The sequence below is a fragment of the Diabrotica undecimpunctata genome, chromosome 2 (genome assembly GCF_040954645.1).
Source record: "Diabrotica undecimpunctata isolate CICGRU chromosome 2, icDiaUnde3, whole genome shotgun sequence".
Classification (NCBI taxonomy): Eukaryota; Metazoa; Arthropoda; class Insecta; order Coleoptera; family Chrysomelidae; genus Diabrotica; species Diabrotica undecimpunctata.
The window spans coordinates 21,290,545-21,309,467 of record NC_092804.1 but is presented as its reverse complement, the minus strand read 5'-3'; the positions used below and the strand labels follow the sequence as shown (position 1 = coordinate 21,309,467).

General features: G+C 34.2%; 1 protein-coding gene across 2 annotated transcripts in view; it reads left to right on the top strand.

The window, feature by feature from the left end:
• The first annotated feature begins 10,908 nt into the window (after window positions 1-10,908).
• LOC140434312 (uncharacterized) overlaps window positions 10,909-18,923 on the top strand; it is a 162,028-nt gene continuing 154,013 nt past the window's right edge. For both annotated transcript variants that reach the window (XM_072522476.1, XM_072522475.1), the window contains exon 1: window positions 10,909-11,397. In XM_072522476.1, the coding sequence (XP_072378577.1) occupies window positions 11,055-11,397 (343 nt within the window). In that variant the 5' untranslated portion in view covers window positions 10,909-11,054. The remainder of the gene's footprint in view (window positions 11,398-18,923) is intronic.

Genomic DNA, 18,923 nt, shown 5'->3' with positions numbered 1-18,923 from the left:
TTTTGTTTTATTGAATTAGCTATTTTTTATTTAGGAAAATAAATTCGCGACAACTGCTATGATTTATTGGTGATGGCAACGATGTATCGATACATTAAATACAGTTGAGTCCATGGTTCTTTACTCGTGCGTCATTAATAGCTGGCGAAATAAAACACATACTTTTTATCTAGCATCATTGTCGTCCACGCATGAAACTAAAGACAAAAACTACCGCCTGTTATTAAATAAAGACACATGCTACTATTATGAACGCTCTAGATTCAGTAAATCGAGAATAAATAGGTACAAAAAAGACGCTTGGGGACATTTTCAGATTTTAAGTATAATTTGTAGTGTTTCTGGTTTGTTTACTTGCGGATGTCAGTTTGTTGGATTTTTTGCTGTTGTTTGTCCTGTGTTTGCATTTAAAGTTTTTTATTTTTTTTAATTTTGAAATATTTATATTACACATAACTAATTTTTGTTATCGAGTTTGAAATTGTATCGTAAGTAATTTACAAATAAAGTTCATACAGTTAAGTAATTGTTTTGTTTACGTTTCCGTAAAAGTAAAAGAAATGGAAAAAAGAAAATGTTTTATTAAATTTTTTTAGATTATGCCTGAAAAAACTCTTACCTTACAAACACAAGAACTCGTTTTAAATTTAATCGAGTACTTTGAATACACTTCGAATGAGGCAAAGATCTCAGAATTCGTAAAACTTGAAAAACTTCAATGGGCTGGTCATGTAGTGAGAATGGAGACTGAAAGATTGCCAAAAAGAGAAATAGATAGTAAAATGTAGGGCGCAAGACCAAAAGGAAGGCCACGAAAAAGTTGGGAGGATACAGTGGCAGTGGATGCGCAAAATTTGCTAGACGTAAGAATCTGGAGACGATCCGAGCGGGACCGGCAAGGTCGGAGGCATAGTTTAGAGGAGGCCAATGCTTGATTTGGGCTGTAGCGCCATTAAAAAGAGAGACTTTAAATTAGAAAAAGGAAAATGTTGTCATCAAAACATTGTTTTCTCAAACATTTAATAATAATCCTTGTATCGGCATGTTAGGAATATTTATTTATTTAATTTTAATTTTAGTAAATCGTTTTTCACTTAATTTTTATTTAATCAACTTAAATTCATGTTTAATACTCACACACATATAATTTTGGCATAATTGTTGTATATTCTGTACCAGGCAGTACCCTAATACGGGTTATTATATTTTCAGTATTTAGTTTACCATGTACCGTTGATCTAATGATGCATAGCAAATTATAGTATGCGAAACTGGTTGTTGTTGGTAGAACAAATTGAATGTGAGTACTTAAGTATTCACTTCTTATTTATTTTTGCCTATTCGAAATGGACTCACTCAGGCATTATATTCAAGATTTAAAGGGTACGATATATACCCGTAGTATACAAATAATGGCATATGCTGATGATATTATGGTCATTGGAAGAACCCGAAATGAAGCACTTGAAGCTTTCACTCGTATCAAAAACGCTGCAGAAAATATCTGACTTCTGATTAACGCTCAGAAAACTAAATATATGTCCAGAATAAACAACAGGGTTTTCGTAGTGAAAGATCGTATACAGACGCAATATTCGTTATAACGCAATATACTGAGAAATTATTAGAGTATAATAGACCAGTATTTCTGTAGCGGATTGACTTAAAGAAAGCATTTGTCAAAGGAAGACCCAAAGATGTAATCCATCTTCTGTATAATAGAGAAGTTCTCCTAAATATTATAAAAACTATCGAAATCATCTACCAAAACAACAAAATGGAATTCAGAATAGATACAAATCAACCTACAGAACCTATACAAATCGGCAGCGGAATAAGACTCATAGGGCTCATTGAGCCCTATGCTCTTCAATTTAATCATGGATGAAATCATCAAAAGCGTTAACAAAGGAACATAATACAGAATGGGAAACAAAGAAGGAAAAATACTCTGATACGCAGACGAGGCAATATTGATAGGCTAAGATGAAAATAGTCTGCAAAAACTGGTCCACAGATTTACCATAAGAGCAAAAGAATCTAATATTACAATCTCATCTCAGAAAACTAAAACAATAGTAATCAGCAAAGAAGCAACAATATATAAAATAGAAAGTGATGGCATCAGTATTGAACAAGTAATGGAAATAAAATACGTTAGAATTGCATTGTCCAGCTATGTAGACCTGGAAAAAAAAGCGAGAGATCAAGTACAAAAAGAAAACAGACGGGCAGGATGCCTTAATAATACTATATGGCGAAACAGACACATTAACACTGAGATGATCTCAAGAATTTATAAAGCCAGTGTAGTATGTCTCAGAAACACAGCCACAACAAAAAGACTACCGGAAACGGCAGAGATGAGAGTACTGAGCAGAATTACAGGAAATACGCGGAGAGATCGAAAGAAAAGTGACGACATTAGAAGAAAATGTAGCGTACAGTGTATAAATGAATGGATACTAAATAGGAAGAAAGAATTGAATAATCACATAAGCAGAATGGCGGAAACCGGGGCGTCTAAATAGCAAGAAATAAGTCACCAATCGGCAGAAGAAGTATCGGACGATCGAAAAAAAGATGAATTGACAACCTTCTATAGGGGTATTAATTAGCCAATGAACAAGCAGAATTTCTTACAAAGAGGAGGAAGAAGAAGAAGATGTCAAGAGTCTAACCAATTTTAATTGAAAAAACGGGAAAATAAAGATCTTGAAATAAAAAAATTATGTAAATATTATTTATTTAAAATATAGGGAAAAAAACTTATAGACAAAAAATCAAATTGTGACCATAAATTATTGTTAAAAAAATGCAAGGTAAAAATACGAGTACCTTTTCATCTATTTGTCATCTAGTTACCCCCACCTATGTCTTAAAAGCTTCAGATATCTGCGAAACATTTTCCAACTTTTTTTTTTTAATCAGACTGGGCTAATGTGATTCGTCCTAATCAAAACCAGTTAATTATAAATCGATAACACCCAAAACTTGCTATTAGTCAAATAAATATGGGACAGGTTTTTTACTGGCCTTATCAATAAAACTAGTTTTATGTTCTTTGATTTTTATTGGTAAATCAATAATTTCGGGTACGACTGTGTTTTACTAGTCATACAACTAACCAATAGCTACTGAATGCACTGGTTTTTGAAGGTGTGTGAGTAAAGCTGAATTATTATTTGATAAAACGGTAAACCAATAAAAACGAACGTGACTTCAAGACTGGTAACTGTTTTTATTTAAAAAATTGTCGACAACGATCAAAAACAATTTTACTACTTAAAATTATATTGTCGGATTCGAGTTACAGACAAAATAAAGTAAGTAAAAATATGAACGTTTGAATATTGAGGCTTAAAAGAATATTTTTGTATAGTCAAGATAGTACCAAAAATAAGCTAATGTTGATACATATAGCTAATACATATAGTAAATTATACGAAATACTTGTCACTGATCTATGGTATTTTAAAATTGTAAACTATTAATTTTTTTTTCCTTGAACTTAATAGGTAGTATGCATATCTAATAATATACAGAGTGTATGAAAATGTTTAGTTTAAAATGCAACGACTGAAGGAAAACTGTCACAAATATGGCATTACAACGAACTTAAACAAGACAAAATTCATTGTTACCATAAAACATTCACGCGACAAAAAAACATTACATATCAACAATATTCAAAGAGAAAGAGTAAAATGGTACAATTACTTGGGAACATGGTTAACTAATATTATAGAGCAAATTCAAAAGATTATGAGTCGTATTAAAATTACTAGAGCCAAATTTGTCAATATGAAGAAAGTATTATGCAATAAAAATCTAAAGATAGACCAAAGGATAAGGGTACTGCGCTGCAATGTTTTTATAACGCAATTCTACAGATTTGAGGCCTGGGCCCTGATTCTAATTGAGATTTCGATTCAAAACATGTCGAAATTAATATGGCGACGTCGAAATGCGACTTTGCGAACCTTGTGGATTTCAGCTGAACTAACCAAACGACGTCACTAATTTTCGACTTATCGAAATTAATTTCAACTTCAAGAAAGTGGTTGAAATTTCATTTCGAGTCGAAATTAATCTGACATGACTGACTGGACTGGGCCGACTGGGAGAAGTGAACTTAGGTTCAGTTTAGGTAGGCGGTGTTTTGATCCTTGCAAGGAAAACTGAGGCAAAAAGTATTAATATGGCTGTGTTTTACGGACATTTGCTAGTTTTGGAGGAATTAGAGAGGATAGATATCCGACGCTCATAACGGAGGATAAAAAGAATGTTACGGGATACTTAAAATTCTTTTTCACTAAGTGATGCTCAATTTAGGCAGCAATTCCGGCTTAATAAACAAGCTGCAAATTATTTAATAAGGGTATAAGAACCATATTTGGAAGGTGTTTATGCCTCTAGGATACCCAAAATGTTTAGGGTTAGTATTACTAAGCTGCAGTAAATTTAAAAATATATTAGAATATAACCACTAAGTCAAATCTTAGTGGTTATAACTTAAGGATCTCCCACATCGCCTTTTTTTTCTTGCCATCTTTTCTTTCAATTCAAAATATAATTGAGAATGGCCAATATTTATGATTTAACAACTCAAACAAGAAAAAAAAGACGTTCACGTAACGTAAACAAAACAAACAACAAACATTCAACAAGCGTAGTGCAGCCAATAAACAACAGGGCCAACCCAAATTTTCAGCAGTGTCAAAATGATAAAGTAAATATCCCCAGTTGTAACTACAATCGAAATGAATGAGAATCGCTAGCGATTGCGACTGTCATGGCGTAGTCGCTTTTAAATTTCGACATCGAAATGAAATAGAATCAGGGCCCAGGACGTTAAAATAATGAGAAATAAAATAATTAAAGGCATTTGAAAGCTGGTTTCAAGGAAAAGCTGAGGCTATTGATAGAAAAGAGGAACGCTGCTCCCTAGTTTTCTTAGCCAATTATTTATGTCCATCGTGTTTTCTTCATTTAAACCCTTCTCTTTTTAAGTCCTTTGCCATACAGTCCTTTCATCTTCTCCTCGGTTTTCCTCTACTTTTCTTTACGTGAACTTCTAACAGCTCCATCCTTCGTCCCACGTAGTTCTTATTTCATACCAAAAACCTTATCACCAATTAAATCGTTATTGGAGAAGACTATTATGAATAGTGTTCAATGAGTAACGAGTGGAATAAATTGTCCTTTATTGGAATAATTAACTGAATTTAAGAAAAAATATATTACAAAAATACAAGATTACGACTATATTGCTTAAACTACTAAAGAGAAGACTATACACGTGGAAGTCACCAGCAGATCAAGAAGAGAGAATTGTAAGGAACCAAATAGAGTATGTATTACTTAGACAATTGTCGGCGTAGGATCAGATCACAGTCTAGTAGTGACCAAAATGAGGCTCAAAATGGAAATAATAAAACGAAGAACAATAGACGCAGACAACGCCTGACAGATAAATCAATAATAGATTAATGAATGTTAAAGAATAAATTCTCCAAAAATACTGAAATGGATACAAAATGGATATTAATAAAGGCAGAAATAGATAGTCAGAAAGACATTGTGTCACTAACCAGATATAAAAAGAAACAATGGATGACGAAAGCCATTTTAGATTTAATGGAATATATTAAATAACAACATAAAAACAGAGATAATCAGATATACAAAAAGTGAATAAACAAATAAAATACAAAATTGATCAGGCAAAAGTGGATTGGTTAAAAGAACAATGCGCAGAAATAGAAGAATACCAGAAAAGACATGATAGTTTTAACACACACAAACAAATTATCAAGTTAACTTAGACAATATAAAAAGAACGCCGGAAATACTGAAAGATACAAATGGGAAACTAGTGTTTCAGACTTTAGAACATTTCAAGACCATAGAACAGAATAGATGGAAGTAGAAGTAGAAGATGGTGTGGTCTTAAAGTTGTTAAAAGAGAAGATTAAAGTAAGATTACAAAACAGCAAAAATGGCAAAGCAGTGGGTCTAGACTGAATCCCAGTAGAAAGCTTAAATTGCATAAACGATGAAACCTTAGACATTATAGTAGATTTGTTTAACACAATATACAAAACAGGATATATTCCGAAACAATATTTACTTTCCACTTTTTGCGATATACCAAAAAAACACAAATGCTACTCACTGCAGAGAATACAGAACAATATCATTAATATTCTCATGTTCTCAAAGTATTCTTAAAAATAAACATGGAATAAATAAAAAACTGGAAGAAGGAATAGATGATAGTCAGTTTAGATTCAGAACGGACTAAGAACCAGAGAGGCGATAATTGCTTTTAATGTGATAGCTCAAAGATGCATGGATATGAATTTTGGATGTATATGTTTGTTACGTTGATGTTGAAAAAGCATTAGACAAAGCAAGATATAAAAAATTAGTCCAAATACTATGAAGGAATTCAATTTCAATTTCGAATTCCAAAAAATATAGACAAAAAAAGAGGTAAGAATAATAACAAACCTTTACTGGAATCAAAAAACACAAATGATAATAGACAACGAAGCCAAATCAGAAATTGAAACCAGGAAGGGAGTTGGGCAGGGATGTATTATGTCTCCATTACTATTCAATGTACTTCAATGTATTCAATTGTATATACTGAATCCATTTTTAAAAAAGTATTACTATCTGAAAGTGAAGGAATAATGATTAACAAAAGAACTATGAACAACATACACATAAAAAAATTACATTTGAGAGATATAAGGTAATTTAGAGTGATATAATGAATCAGGTCAAATGGTGAAATACTCTATTTCTTTTCTCGGTACACATTACACAGATGTCTCTGTAAATGCAAATAGTTCATTATCATTTATGTAGCGAGCACGTTGTAAAAACCAGTCCCGTTTTAAAAAACGTAAGTAATTTGTGAAAAGCTGTTTCCGGAGCTCAATAATTTTTATACTATGCTTTATTTATATATATATATATATATATATATATATACTTTTATTTTTATGCACTTGTAGACGTTGCTTCAGGTAGCTTAGTCCGCCAGGTATTTTTTGATATATTCTGCCTTCTTAGACTGTTTATATACAACAAAAACCTAGAAATTGTTGCCTCTAACATTGTGAACTTGCTATGCACCAATTCACCCATGGTAAATGGGAAAAATGGTGAACTCAGGTAAGGGCAATATGGTGAAGACCTTTTCCAACACGTATATCTATTTCTAGCGCCGCTTTTTCAAATTCGGCAAAAGTAATTTTTTTTTTATTGATTTGATCCGATTTACTTTGCTTTGTCAGTGATTTAAAAAAAAAACAAACTGCACTCGTATTTCTCGGTAAAACTTCTATCATCATTTTTTTAGACAAAAATGCCTACGTTGTATAAAAGGTAAAGAGAATCCATCTGTGCTGACTGGATAGAAGAACAACTTAAGATGACGTGAAAGAAATACAAAAAGGAATAAGCCTGAATGAAGCATCAAAGGAGTTTGGCGTTCAATATCTATAATCGCTTGCTGCAATGTAGAGGGGATTTTTTTACCTCCAGTATATTTATTGAAGTGAAAATAATGAAAAAGCTGAGTATAAAGAAAGTATGCCGCCTGGTTCCATAGTTTTCATATTACAAAAGTCGGCATACGTAACAACTGACATTTTCTTTCTGTGACTAAGGAACCATTTTGTACCGAGAAAGCCTGAGGGAATAGTCGTGCTCATTTTGGATGGACATAGCTCCCACTGCAGAAGTGTGGATACATCAGAGTTTGCAGAGGAAAATAACATAGTTTTGCTTAGTCTACCCAGCCATACGATCCATAATCTGCAGCCACTAGACAGAGCATTTTTTAAACCTTTCAAATCCTATTAATTCCTACATTAAAGTGAATCCAAATAGAAAAATTTCGAAAATGGTGTTTGAAGGACTGCTCACAAAGGCATGGGTAGAAGCAGCTACGACAGATAATGAAATATCGGGATTCAGAAGTATAGGAATCATCCCGTTTAATCCTGATGCTATCCCCGAATATATCTTTTTAACATCAGATTCAGATCAACAACAGAAAAACAACGAACGACGTGAAAATAGACCTACTTCACTACAACCAGGTTGTTCGCACTGGCAGGAAACCACGAATTCCTCAGAAAACTCAACAGCAAAAGTAAATAAAGATCAGGAACATGAACGCAGCCAAATTTCATTACAACTGAGCTGTGCGGAAAATCCATAGTAAATCATGTATTATTCATCAGAAGCACCAGATCTGACTTTAACAGTGAAACAGACAAATATCAAACAACCCCTGGGAAACTCCTGGATCATATTTCGCCGATACTTATTCTAGATAAAGTTATATTTGCAAGGAAGAATTCTAAAACTCTAGCTGAGATTTTGAATTCTCCAGAAAACATTGCCACCCTACGAAACAGAAAACGACAAAACAATTGAGTCAGTGAAGAGTAGACCAAATGATAAAAGAAAAATCAAAGAAAAAACAGTAACCAAAGGAATTACCAAGGGAAATACCAAAGACAAGCAACCTGTTTTGTTCTCAAAATCATAAAATTTATAATTGTAATGGTTTTAAAAGCTCAACTCACCAGGAAAAACTAAATTTTGTAAACACAAGGAGATTGTGTAGAAATTGTTTGGAAACAATGCACTTTACTGCAAATTGTGGTTTCCAGTCAACCGGTCCTATACTGCAAAATACACATCTTGGATATATTTTCCAAGGAAGACTACCTTCACAGTCGCATTAAGTATTTCAAGTTATTAAGTCGATCAAGACGTTGCTCTCTCCCTCTCTCTCACCGGTGCCACACAATTGTCCTTACAAGAGCATAGTCAAATTTAGTTTAGTGTTTAGTAAAGTGTATACAAAAAAAAGGATATTGTAGAAGTAAATAAACCGCTAATAAAAAGGTTTAAGTGTATAAATTTTCACCCCACAAGAAGAAATAAATGAATCAGCAAACAATTAAATCCTATAACAAAACTAGACAGGTCACCTCGAGGGTTTGGTGCGCTGCGGGAAATGGGAGGAAGTAACCCATAATTTCCCTACACAACCTAAGAAGCGAAAAGCGTGTACCACTGATAAGGATTGCTACTCATCGCTGGATATCCACTTGCAAGACTATGAGGACGGCAATCGATAAAGATTGTTATTGTGTAGGGTGTGGTGAACTGTACAGTTACACTAAAAAGGAAGTAAATTGGAGCAAATGTAAACTTTGGCTGCACGAAAACTGTTCAAAATATAAATCTTCTTCTTCATGTGCCGAGCGTTGGCTATCAGCCGATTATCGAGCGTTGGCTATCAAATTGGCTATAGTAATTTTGTTGACGGCAGCTCGGAAAAGAGATGCAGAGGATCTATTAAACCAATCTTTCAGGTGTGAGAAAAATATGAATCCATGTGTGATATATGTGGTAAAAGTAAAGTTCGTGTAACCTTCTGGCTAAGGTCTAGTGTTAGGGTTTTCAGGTCGCGCAAGCGCCCCTAACATGACCTAACGACTACTTTCGTAGCCGGGACCGACGGCTTTACGTGCCCTCCGAAACACGGTGGCAGCTCAGTTAAATTAGAAATTTTTAAAATTTTTGTCGGTGCCGGGATACGAACCCAGACCCTCCAGCTTGTTAAGCCAGTAACATAGCCACTGAGCTACGGATGCCACGATATGTGGTAAAAAGTAAGAGAAGTAAGTTCACACCAAGTGCCTTCGCCATTCCACCCTTATGCATAGATGAAATAGTGAATTTAATAAAACTAAATATTGTTTTTTTTTTTCAAATATTTGTAATGTCTTAAAGAAACTATGACACTGTTTAGTTGTTGTCAATATGTTTTATGAAAGAAGTGTATTTTATTACGTTTTTGTATTTACTTTTGTTTCAGAAAATACTTATCAAACAACAGAAACTAGGACCAGGATGTGTGTGTGTGTGTGTGTGTGTGTTTTATTGGCACTGGTTTTGACAACCAACTGGCCAGGAAATAGCAAGAAATGCATTTGTAAAAATGAAAATAATTCCCTGCAATAAAGAACTTAGATTAGAACTGAGAATAAGAGCTCTGAGATTTTACGTGTTTTCAATAATACCGTATGAACTTAAAAGTTGTACACTAAAGCAAAAACACATAAATAAGCTACAGTCATTTGAAATGTCCTGTTGCAGAAGGATGCTTAGAATAAAATGGATACAGAAGCAAACGAACATGGAAGTATTGCGAGAAATGGGCAAAGAATACGAAATAATAAATACAATAAAAATAAGAAATTACAATATCTGAGATACGTAATGATGGGAAAGGGATATGAAATGCTAAGATTGAAAATAGAGGGAGATAAGTGAAGGAAGGAGTATAGAAAGAAAGAAAATTTAAGGAACTGCTTTAGATGCAGTTCAATAGAGTTCTTCAGAGTAGCGGTAAATAGAGTAAATATAGTGACAATGATATCCAAACTGCGATTGGATGACTGCATTTAAAATAGAAAAAAGAAGAAAAAATAATAAAAAATATAGAAAAAAAAGAGATTTTAAATAGCACACAATTGACAAAAAATGAACTTTACAAGTTAGGGTAGATATATTACCCCGTCCAAATTACACTATTCGTTGTGTCAATTATCGACTATCATAAAAATTTGGTAGAATCATTACGAGTAACCTGAATCTAATGTAACAAATTCCTTTATGTCGACGGTGTAAAAATATATTTTAATATATTATATCGAAATCTACTCATTTAGCCTAATCACGGTGTATATTGATTAGCATATGGTAATATTTTTCAATAGATAAGTGCCTCACTGTGAACAATTCATAAGTAAATGGTTACAGGTGCATCCATATATTTCATAATTTCAGTGACACGCGTCAAAACAATTCTACGCCAAATTCAACACAAAATAATAATTACCTGATAAAATAGTTAAATGTAACCTCTATGGTTGTGCCAAACTATAATATTAATAGGTAGTGCATATCAGAGTCCGGAAGCCGTTATCGCGAAGCAATACCACGGTCGTTGTATGTGTAATATTATGAGTTCATATAGAATCGAACCTTTGGCTGAATGCCACCGAGAAATGTTCGGTGATCTCGTCCTGACATCGCTGACCCCTCTAAGGGAACAATTGCCAAGACAGGTCATCCAGCCTATACCGTACGACATCAAGATCCGAAGAGCATCCATGGATTCGGTTACGGTGGTGAAACGTTGTGCGGAAAGTGATAAAAGACGAGCTTCGAGTTTAGTGGAGCAGTTGTTGATGGACATTTATAATAGTGTGCATACCACTACGGACTATAATTCGACTTCTGGGAAGTCACATAGGAGCTCCTGGATGGAAGCTGTGAATTTACAAGAAAAAGGTAACCCATTTGTCCTCTTGCATAAATGTTATTATTACGTTTGTTATTTTCTTCGTCTGTTATTTATGTTCACCACTAAATCACATTGAAGATCATTTGTTTCTCTTCTGTTAACTATTGTAGGTATATTCAAACTTATTGTACTGTGTACATTGAATTTTATTTAAAAATTATGGCGGTATTTTTACAAAAATTTAAGAACTGTTAATACTAGTAATGAAATATTTCTGTATTTGAAAAACTCACGAAATACAGAGCCCAAATAATTACAAATAAAGCGTTATGGCTTCTCCTCTTGCCATATCATTTTTATTTTATTGGACTGAATACAGTTTTAGATTAATAAAGATTTTCTTCTTCTTCATGTGCCGATCTCGATTATCGAGCGTTGGCTATCAAATTGGCTATAGTAATTTTGTTAACGGCAGCTCGGAAAAGAGATGCAGAGGATCTGTTAGACCAATCTCTCAGGTTTCTAAGCGATGACGTTCTTCTTCGGCCTGGCCCCTTCTTCCGTCTACCTTGCCTTGTCTTATTAAATGGAGTATATTATATCTCTCTGGGTGGCGCATAACATGGCCAAAATATTCAAGTTTGCGATTTTTAACTGTTGTGACGACTTCCATAACTTTTCTTATCCGATGCAACACAACTTCGTTACGAACTCTATCCACCCAACTTATTCGTAGGATTCTCCAATACAACCAGATTTTAAAGGCTTCCAGTTTCTTGAAAAGTGTATCCGTCAAAGTCCAACCTTCGACACCATACAAAAGAGTAGAGAACACATAACATCTCAATAATCTAATTTTCAGACTTAAGTAATATTGTTTCCACATAACAGTTTCTTCATCTTAAAGAATGCTGCTCTGGCCTTCTCTATCCGTATTCTAATTTCTTTGCTCATGTCCCAGTTCTCCTATTAATCCTATTAATTAGATGTTGAAATTCTTCGTAATTGCTTGCAATTAACACTGTGTCATTTGCATATCTCAAATTATTAATATTGACGCCATTCATTTTTATACCACATTGTACATTATCCACTGCTTTATTGAAAACTAACTCAGAATAGATGTTAAATAGTAGCAGGGACAAAATGCAGCCCTGCCTTACTCCTCTTCATATTTGAAGCTCTTCAGAAGTGTCCCGGCCAATCCTGATGTTTGCACGTTGATGCCAGTAAAGATTTTTAATAATGCGTAGGTCTTTATCATCAATACTTACCTGCTGAAGAATGGCTATCATTTCAGTATGTTTTACTCGATCAAGGGCCTTCTCAAAGTCATTAAAACACATATAAACTGGATGTCCGACATCTCTGCATCTCTGTACGATAACCTGAATACTAAATAATGCTTCTCTTGTTCCAAGGTTATTCCGGAATCCAAACTGTGTGTCACTAAGTTGTTGTTCTATTTTTTGGTACATCCTAGAGTGCAAAATTCGTAGAAATATCTTTAAAATATGACTCATCAAGCTGATGGTTCGGTAGTCACTACATCTTTTTGCATTTGCTTTTTTAGGTATCGTCACAAAAGTCGACAGCCGCCAATCCGTTGGTATATAGCCAGTTTCATAAATGTTATTAAACAGATGAAGGAGAGATATTTTACCTGAACTTTCTGTAGGTTCTTATTAAAATTGTATTTGTATATGTCCGCTTGTCAGTGTAATTACTCTTGAAGGAAGAAACCTAGCGTCTTGAAACTTATTACATTCTTTAGGCTTAGTCTAAGCAAGACTACTTATTCTTCTTCTTCTTATTATTTTTTGGCTTTTATTCTACTGAATACTACTCGTTGGACTACTCCTGTCCAACACCACAAGTTAATGCAGATCCTCAAGAAAGTTGATATAGACCAAAAAGACATAAGATGCATTGAAAACTTGTACTGGCATCAAACGGCACAGTTAAAAATAGACAATTCTATATCCAAACCCATACATATAAGAAGGGGCGTTCGACAGGGATGTGTGCTTTCCTCTCTTTTATTTAACATTTATTTGGAAGCCATATTTCAAGAGTCTTTGGAGGATGCAAAGATGGGAATCAAAGTGAATGGAGTATTGATCAACAACATACGATATGCTGATGATGGTGTCTTAATTTGTGACAACATAGTCGATCTTCAACAACTTGTCACTATAATCGGAGAATACAGTAAGCGAATGGGATTAGAGATTATTACCAAAAAAACCAAATTTATGATCACCTCCAGAAACTTGGATGCACTTGAAAACTCCACCATAACACTGAATACTAAGTCCATTGAAAGAGTGAGTAAATTTAAATACCTGGGATCGTGGCTTTTTGAAGACTGTGTGTCCTTTTCTTGGACGCAAGAAAATGTCCTGGCTCCGAAACATAAGGCAATGGACAGGGATTAACGACATACAATCTCTGATACATATTGCAAGAAATAGAGAATTAAAGGAAAATGCGATTGCTAACATCCATTAGTGGATTTGCATCTGAAGAAGAAGATTCTACTGAATAATTAGCCAGTATATTTGTTTTGTTAATTTTTGGGCCACTGTCGTGAGTCTGAACATATATCTCATGCCCTATTATCAAAGAATATAAGACATTTCATCTACATAATATCTACATTTTATTTATGTTTTTCTGTTTTATTATAAGTAGTTTAAATGTTAATATTGGATAGGTTATTATGAAGGTTATGAAGGCTATTTAATCAATTAAGGAAACTGTTTAATCTAAGTTTGCAGAGATGCCCAAAGAATAGAACAATGCTATAACCATCCTATTACATAAAAAATGAGATAGAACGGACCTAGAGAATTATAGACATATTAGCCTGTTGAACCACATATACAAGCTCTTCACTAGGCTAGTGACATCAAGACTGGCGAAAAAATTAGATTTCTACCAACTGAGGGAGCAGGCAGGATTTCGATCAAATTATGGTAATAATGATCACTTCGATACAGTAAAGACGCTCATTTAGACGCTACATATAGAATACAACAAACCTCTTGTCCTCACTTTCATTAATTTTCATAAAGCGTTCTACACGATTAAAATAAACAGCCTTATAGAAGCAATGAATGACAGCAGGATTGACCATAGGTATAATGAACTTATTTACAATATTTACAAAAATGCCACTATGACTGTTAAGATACACGATAAAACCCGACCAATAAAAATAAAACGTGGGATAAGGCAAGGAGATACATTATCATTAGAGTATGCCTTTAAGATGGTCAATTGGGACTACAAAGGAGTAACAATAGACGACGAAGAACTTAACCATCTCCGTTTCGCAGATGACATTCTCCTTACCATAGATAATTTAGGAGAAGCCACAGATATGTTAAACGAATTTCACTTTACATGTTCGAAGGTGGGCCTCAGAATGAACTTGTCCAAAACTAAGTTTTGGTCATAACTCCTCTTATCTAACTAATATGGTCCCATATTATGGCAGAGAGACGAATGAAACGGTCTATGCTGGGAGTGACGTTGCGGGACCGAATAAGAAACGAAGATCTGCGAAGAAGGACGACTATTGCTGATGTTGTGGAATGCATAGCGGAACTAAAATGGAATTGGGCAGGTCATTTAGCGAGAATGCATGACTCACGATGGACGAGCAAAATTACACATTTACCACTGACCAAGACCAAGTACACATTGGGCTGACGACATCAGGCGTATCACGAAAAAATGACAACAAAGAGCTCAAAATCGCAAAGAATGAAGGAGTTTAATGGAGGCCTATGTCCAGCAGTGGACGTGATAAATAAAGGCTGGATGATGATGATGATCATGATGATTATGAAGGTTATAATTTTATATAGTTGATCTGTAGGAATCTGAGAAGAATTTTGATAATTTTAGGGTTAATGTCGCATAGAAGCATTGGTATGTTAATTCGGGTTTTAATATTAAATTTGATCAGTTCCTGATAGACATCATAATCTTTTATTTTGTTTATTGGGCATTCCCGTAATATGTGTTCTAATGTTTCCATTTGTCTACATTCCCAGTATGGGTTATGGAGAATGTTGATTTTATATAAATGTACTCCTGTCAGGCAATGACCAGTCCTTATTGTAATAACGGTAGTAATATGCGACCTATCTATGTATGGAATTGTGTGAAACGATGGTTTATTAGGAAAAAATTTTGTATATTATTATACTTTTAATGTATATATAATGTATAATAAAATTTTTGAGATATGCAAGATCACTATTGAGTTTGAGGTTAAAACGTTTTCTCCTTTTTCTGATATTGTTATAACTTTTCATTTTCTTTAAGAAAAGACGCTAAATGCAAGATCCTTATTGATAACCCTAACTGTTAGCCCAAGACTCCAGAACAGATCAGAGGTAATGTAAGTCGAAAAAACCTCACCAGGGGGTCATGTAAGATGCCCCCATTTTCAGTTTTTAATAATCAATAAGTTAAGTCTATTGCATTTACCTTGATAAATACCATGAGGATTATATTTTAATACGGATGTCCTTCCAAAGTTTTTTATGTGGCCATACAATGTTTTTTAACAACTTTTTATTTAACTGATGATGGAATGATTTAATTCCGAAAAGATCTTCTTAAACTAAAAAATTTAAGCTTGTAATAAGCACTTTTTTTATACCTTAATACACACGAACACCACGTGCTTTGTATACAAATTCGTTCTCTGCTTCGATGATGTCGTTTTCTATAAGTGGTCGTAGGATTTGTGATTGTACGCTTATTTTCATATACTTCGTTTTGTTGGTGTTTATTATTAGACCCAATTTGTAGCTGATTCTTTTAATGCCTCATACGCCTTTCGTACAGCGTTTTTCGTTCTCCCAACAATATTGATATCATCAGCGTAGGCCACGATTTGCACTGATTTATTATACATTGAACCAGTGGTTGTGATTTGTGACATACGTATTACTTTTTCCAGAGCCAGATTGAACAGTATACAGGCGAGAGGGTATCCCTGGCGCAGCCCATTATTTCTTTTAAAAGGTTAAGACATTTCCCCCTGAAATCGTACTCTACAACTTTTTTAAGAGTTAGTTTTGTTAAATTTACTAACTGATTTGGTATTCCTAGCTCTTTCATTGCTTTGAACATTAGTCTTCTATTCACAGAGTCGTAGGCTGCTTTGTAGTCTATAAATATGTGATGACGATGACTTCTATTTTTCTACTATCCGTTCTGCATATGGTGTTATACAGTGACATAGTACCTACTGTGGAAAATATTTTATATGCTGCATTTAAAAGCGTAATTCCTCTGTGGTTAGAGCATTCAAAGATATTTCCTTTTTTGTGTATGATATAAAGTATTCCAATATTCTAATCATTGGGGAGGGATTTTTGCGTCCATATTTTTTGTAGTAAGCTGCTGTAATGGTAATATGGTATCATAGCCACCTTCTTTATATAGTTCAGCTGGAAGATTATCTATTTCGGGTCATTTTTTTCTGGCTAGTTTTTTAACTGCATCTTTAACTTCAAGAATCGTTGGTGGTTTCTTTTCCCTCTCATCTATTCCCCTTGCCTAATCTCCTTCATCTTTCAGGTTTTCTTCTTCTTCCCTTTCTTATTTTCTATCCTTTCAAGTTTTTATGATAAACCTTTTATAACTGATATTTTCAATCTCTTTTTAAGAGATTGATTCGGATGCATATGTGGCTATGGGAAAAATGAGTTCCCTTACCAGTCTTAGTTTTGTGTGTATTGTTGTGCTAGAATTTTTTTAAATTGTTACCAGTTTCATCATAGCTGTTCTAGCAATAGTCAACATTCTACGTATCTCTCTGTCACATCCTCCGTTATTTGTTATTAGGGACCCCAGATATATGAAACTACTTCAAAGCCCCCAATGTCTTTAATGCGTTGAAGATTATTCCGAGCTCTGTCTACTATCATGATCTTTGTCTTACTCCTATTTAGCTTTAGTCCATATGTTTTGCTTTTCTCCTCCAGAATCTATCATACAAACTAGTAAAATTAATGAACATAACACTTGGTTAAACAGATAATGAAATATAAGGAAAATGCACAGTTCAGAAAGAAGAATAGGCTAAGATTAGAAACTCATCCAAAAAAGATGATATGAACATGTCTTAAAAAGAAGAATTATGAAATATTGAAGTTTTTAAGTTGAAAAATCAATCAATCAAAATAGTAGACGATACAGAGAATTAAGAAAAATGGTATATCTACACGTATGGTAGAAGCAGACAGTAGATAGGTGAAGGTCTGACTTTTTTCGCTGCTCATAGATTGCTTTTAAATTTACGTGTTGTGAATGATCATCTACAAGTTATAAAAACGCTAATAGAAAAGTGTACAGAGTATAACAAGCCTATCTTTCTTATATTCGTAGATTATGAAAAGGCGTTTGATACGATAGATCATCATAAAATGCTTCGAGCATTGGCTGACTGCCGCATTGACTACCGATATATCGCATTGATTAAAAGTATTTACGAAACTGGTACAGCTTGTGTCCGCCTTCATGAAGATACCAAGAAGTTTCGATTAGAACGTGGAATTAGACAGGGTGATACTATCACCCCTAAATTGTATACAGCTGTTCTTGAATATATGTTCAAGCAAATGGAACGAGAGGATAATATGGGAATTAATATAAATGGGGAAGATCTGAACCACCTAAGATTTGCCGATGACACCGTTTTAATATCTGATAGAGTTGATAAAGCTACAAAAATGCTGCATACGCTCTATAAAGTGTCAAAAACAATTGGTCTTAAAATTAACACCTGAAAGACAAAATTTATGACCAACCTTGTAGTCAGCGGTAAAATTCTGATTGACAGCCATAGCATCGATCAAGTAATAGCTTACAAGTATCTAGGGCATGAGATTCGCTTAGGCCGAGATAATCAGACAACTGAAATACAAAGAAGGATAGGTCTCACCTACAATGGGCTGCCTTTGGTAGATTGAATAACATTTTCAAATCTGTTATCCCAGTTTGTTTAAAAAGAAAGGTTTTAACCAGTGCGTTTTACCGGTTCTTACATATGGTGCAGAAACACTGACTCTGAGAACAAGAACAATAGATAAAATAAGAGTTACACAACGCGCTATGGAAAGATCAATATTAGGTATTACCATCAGAGATAAAGTACCAAACCTAGAAATAAGAAGAAGAACAGGAGTTACAGATGTAGTGGAAAAAATAGCCATGGCTAAATGGGCTTGGGCCGGACATGTTGCCAGATTAACAGATGATAGATGGACCAGAAAGATTCTGGAATGGCGACCAAGGCAAGAGGCATATCCAAGCAGAGGACAACCACCGACTAGAGGGACGGATGATAGCAAGCGCATCACCACGAACTGGATGCAAGAAGCACAAGATAGGAATAGGTGGAAAATTTTACGGGAGGCCTACGTTCAGCAGTGGATAAATATAGGCTAATTGATGTTGTGCTTCGGTATAAAAAGCATATTATTAGATCGAGAAAATGAGGAAACGTGACCAAGCGGCACATTTGACTCCCAGAAGCCCACTTAAC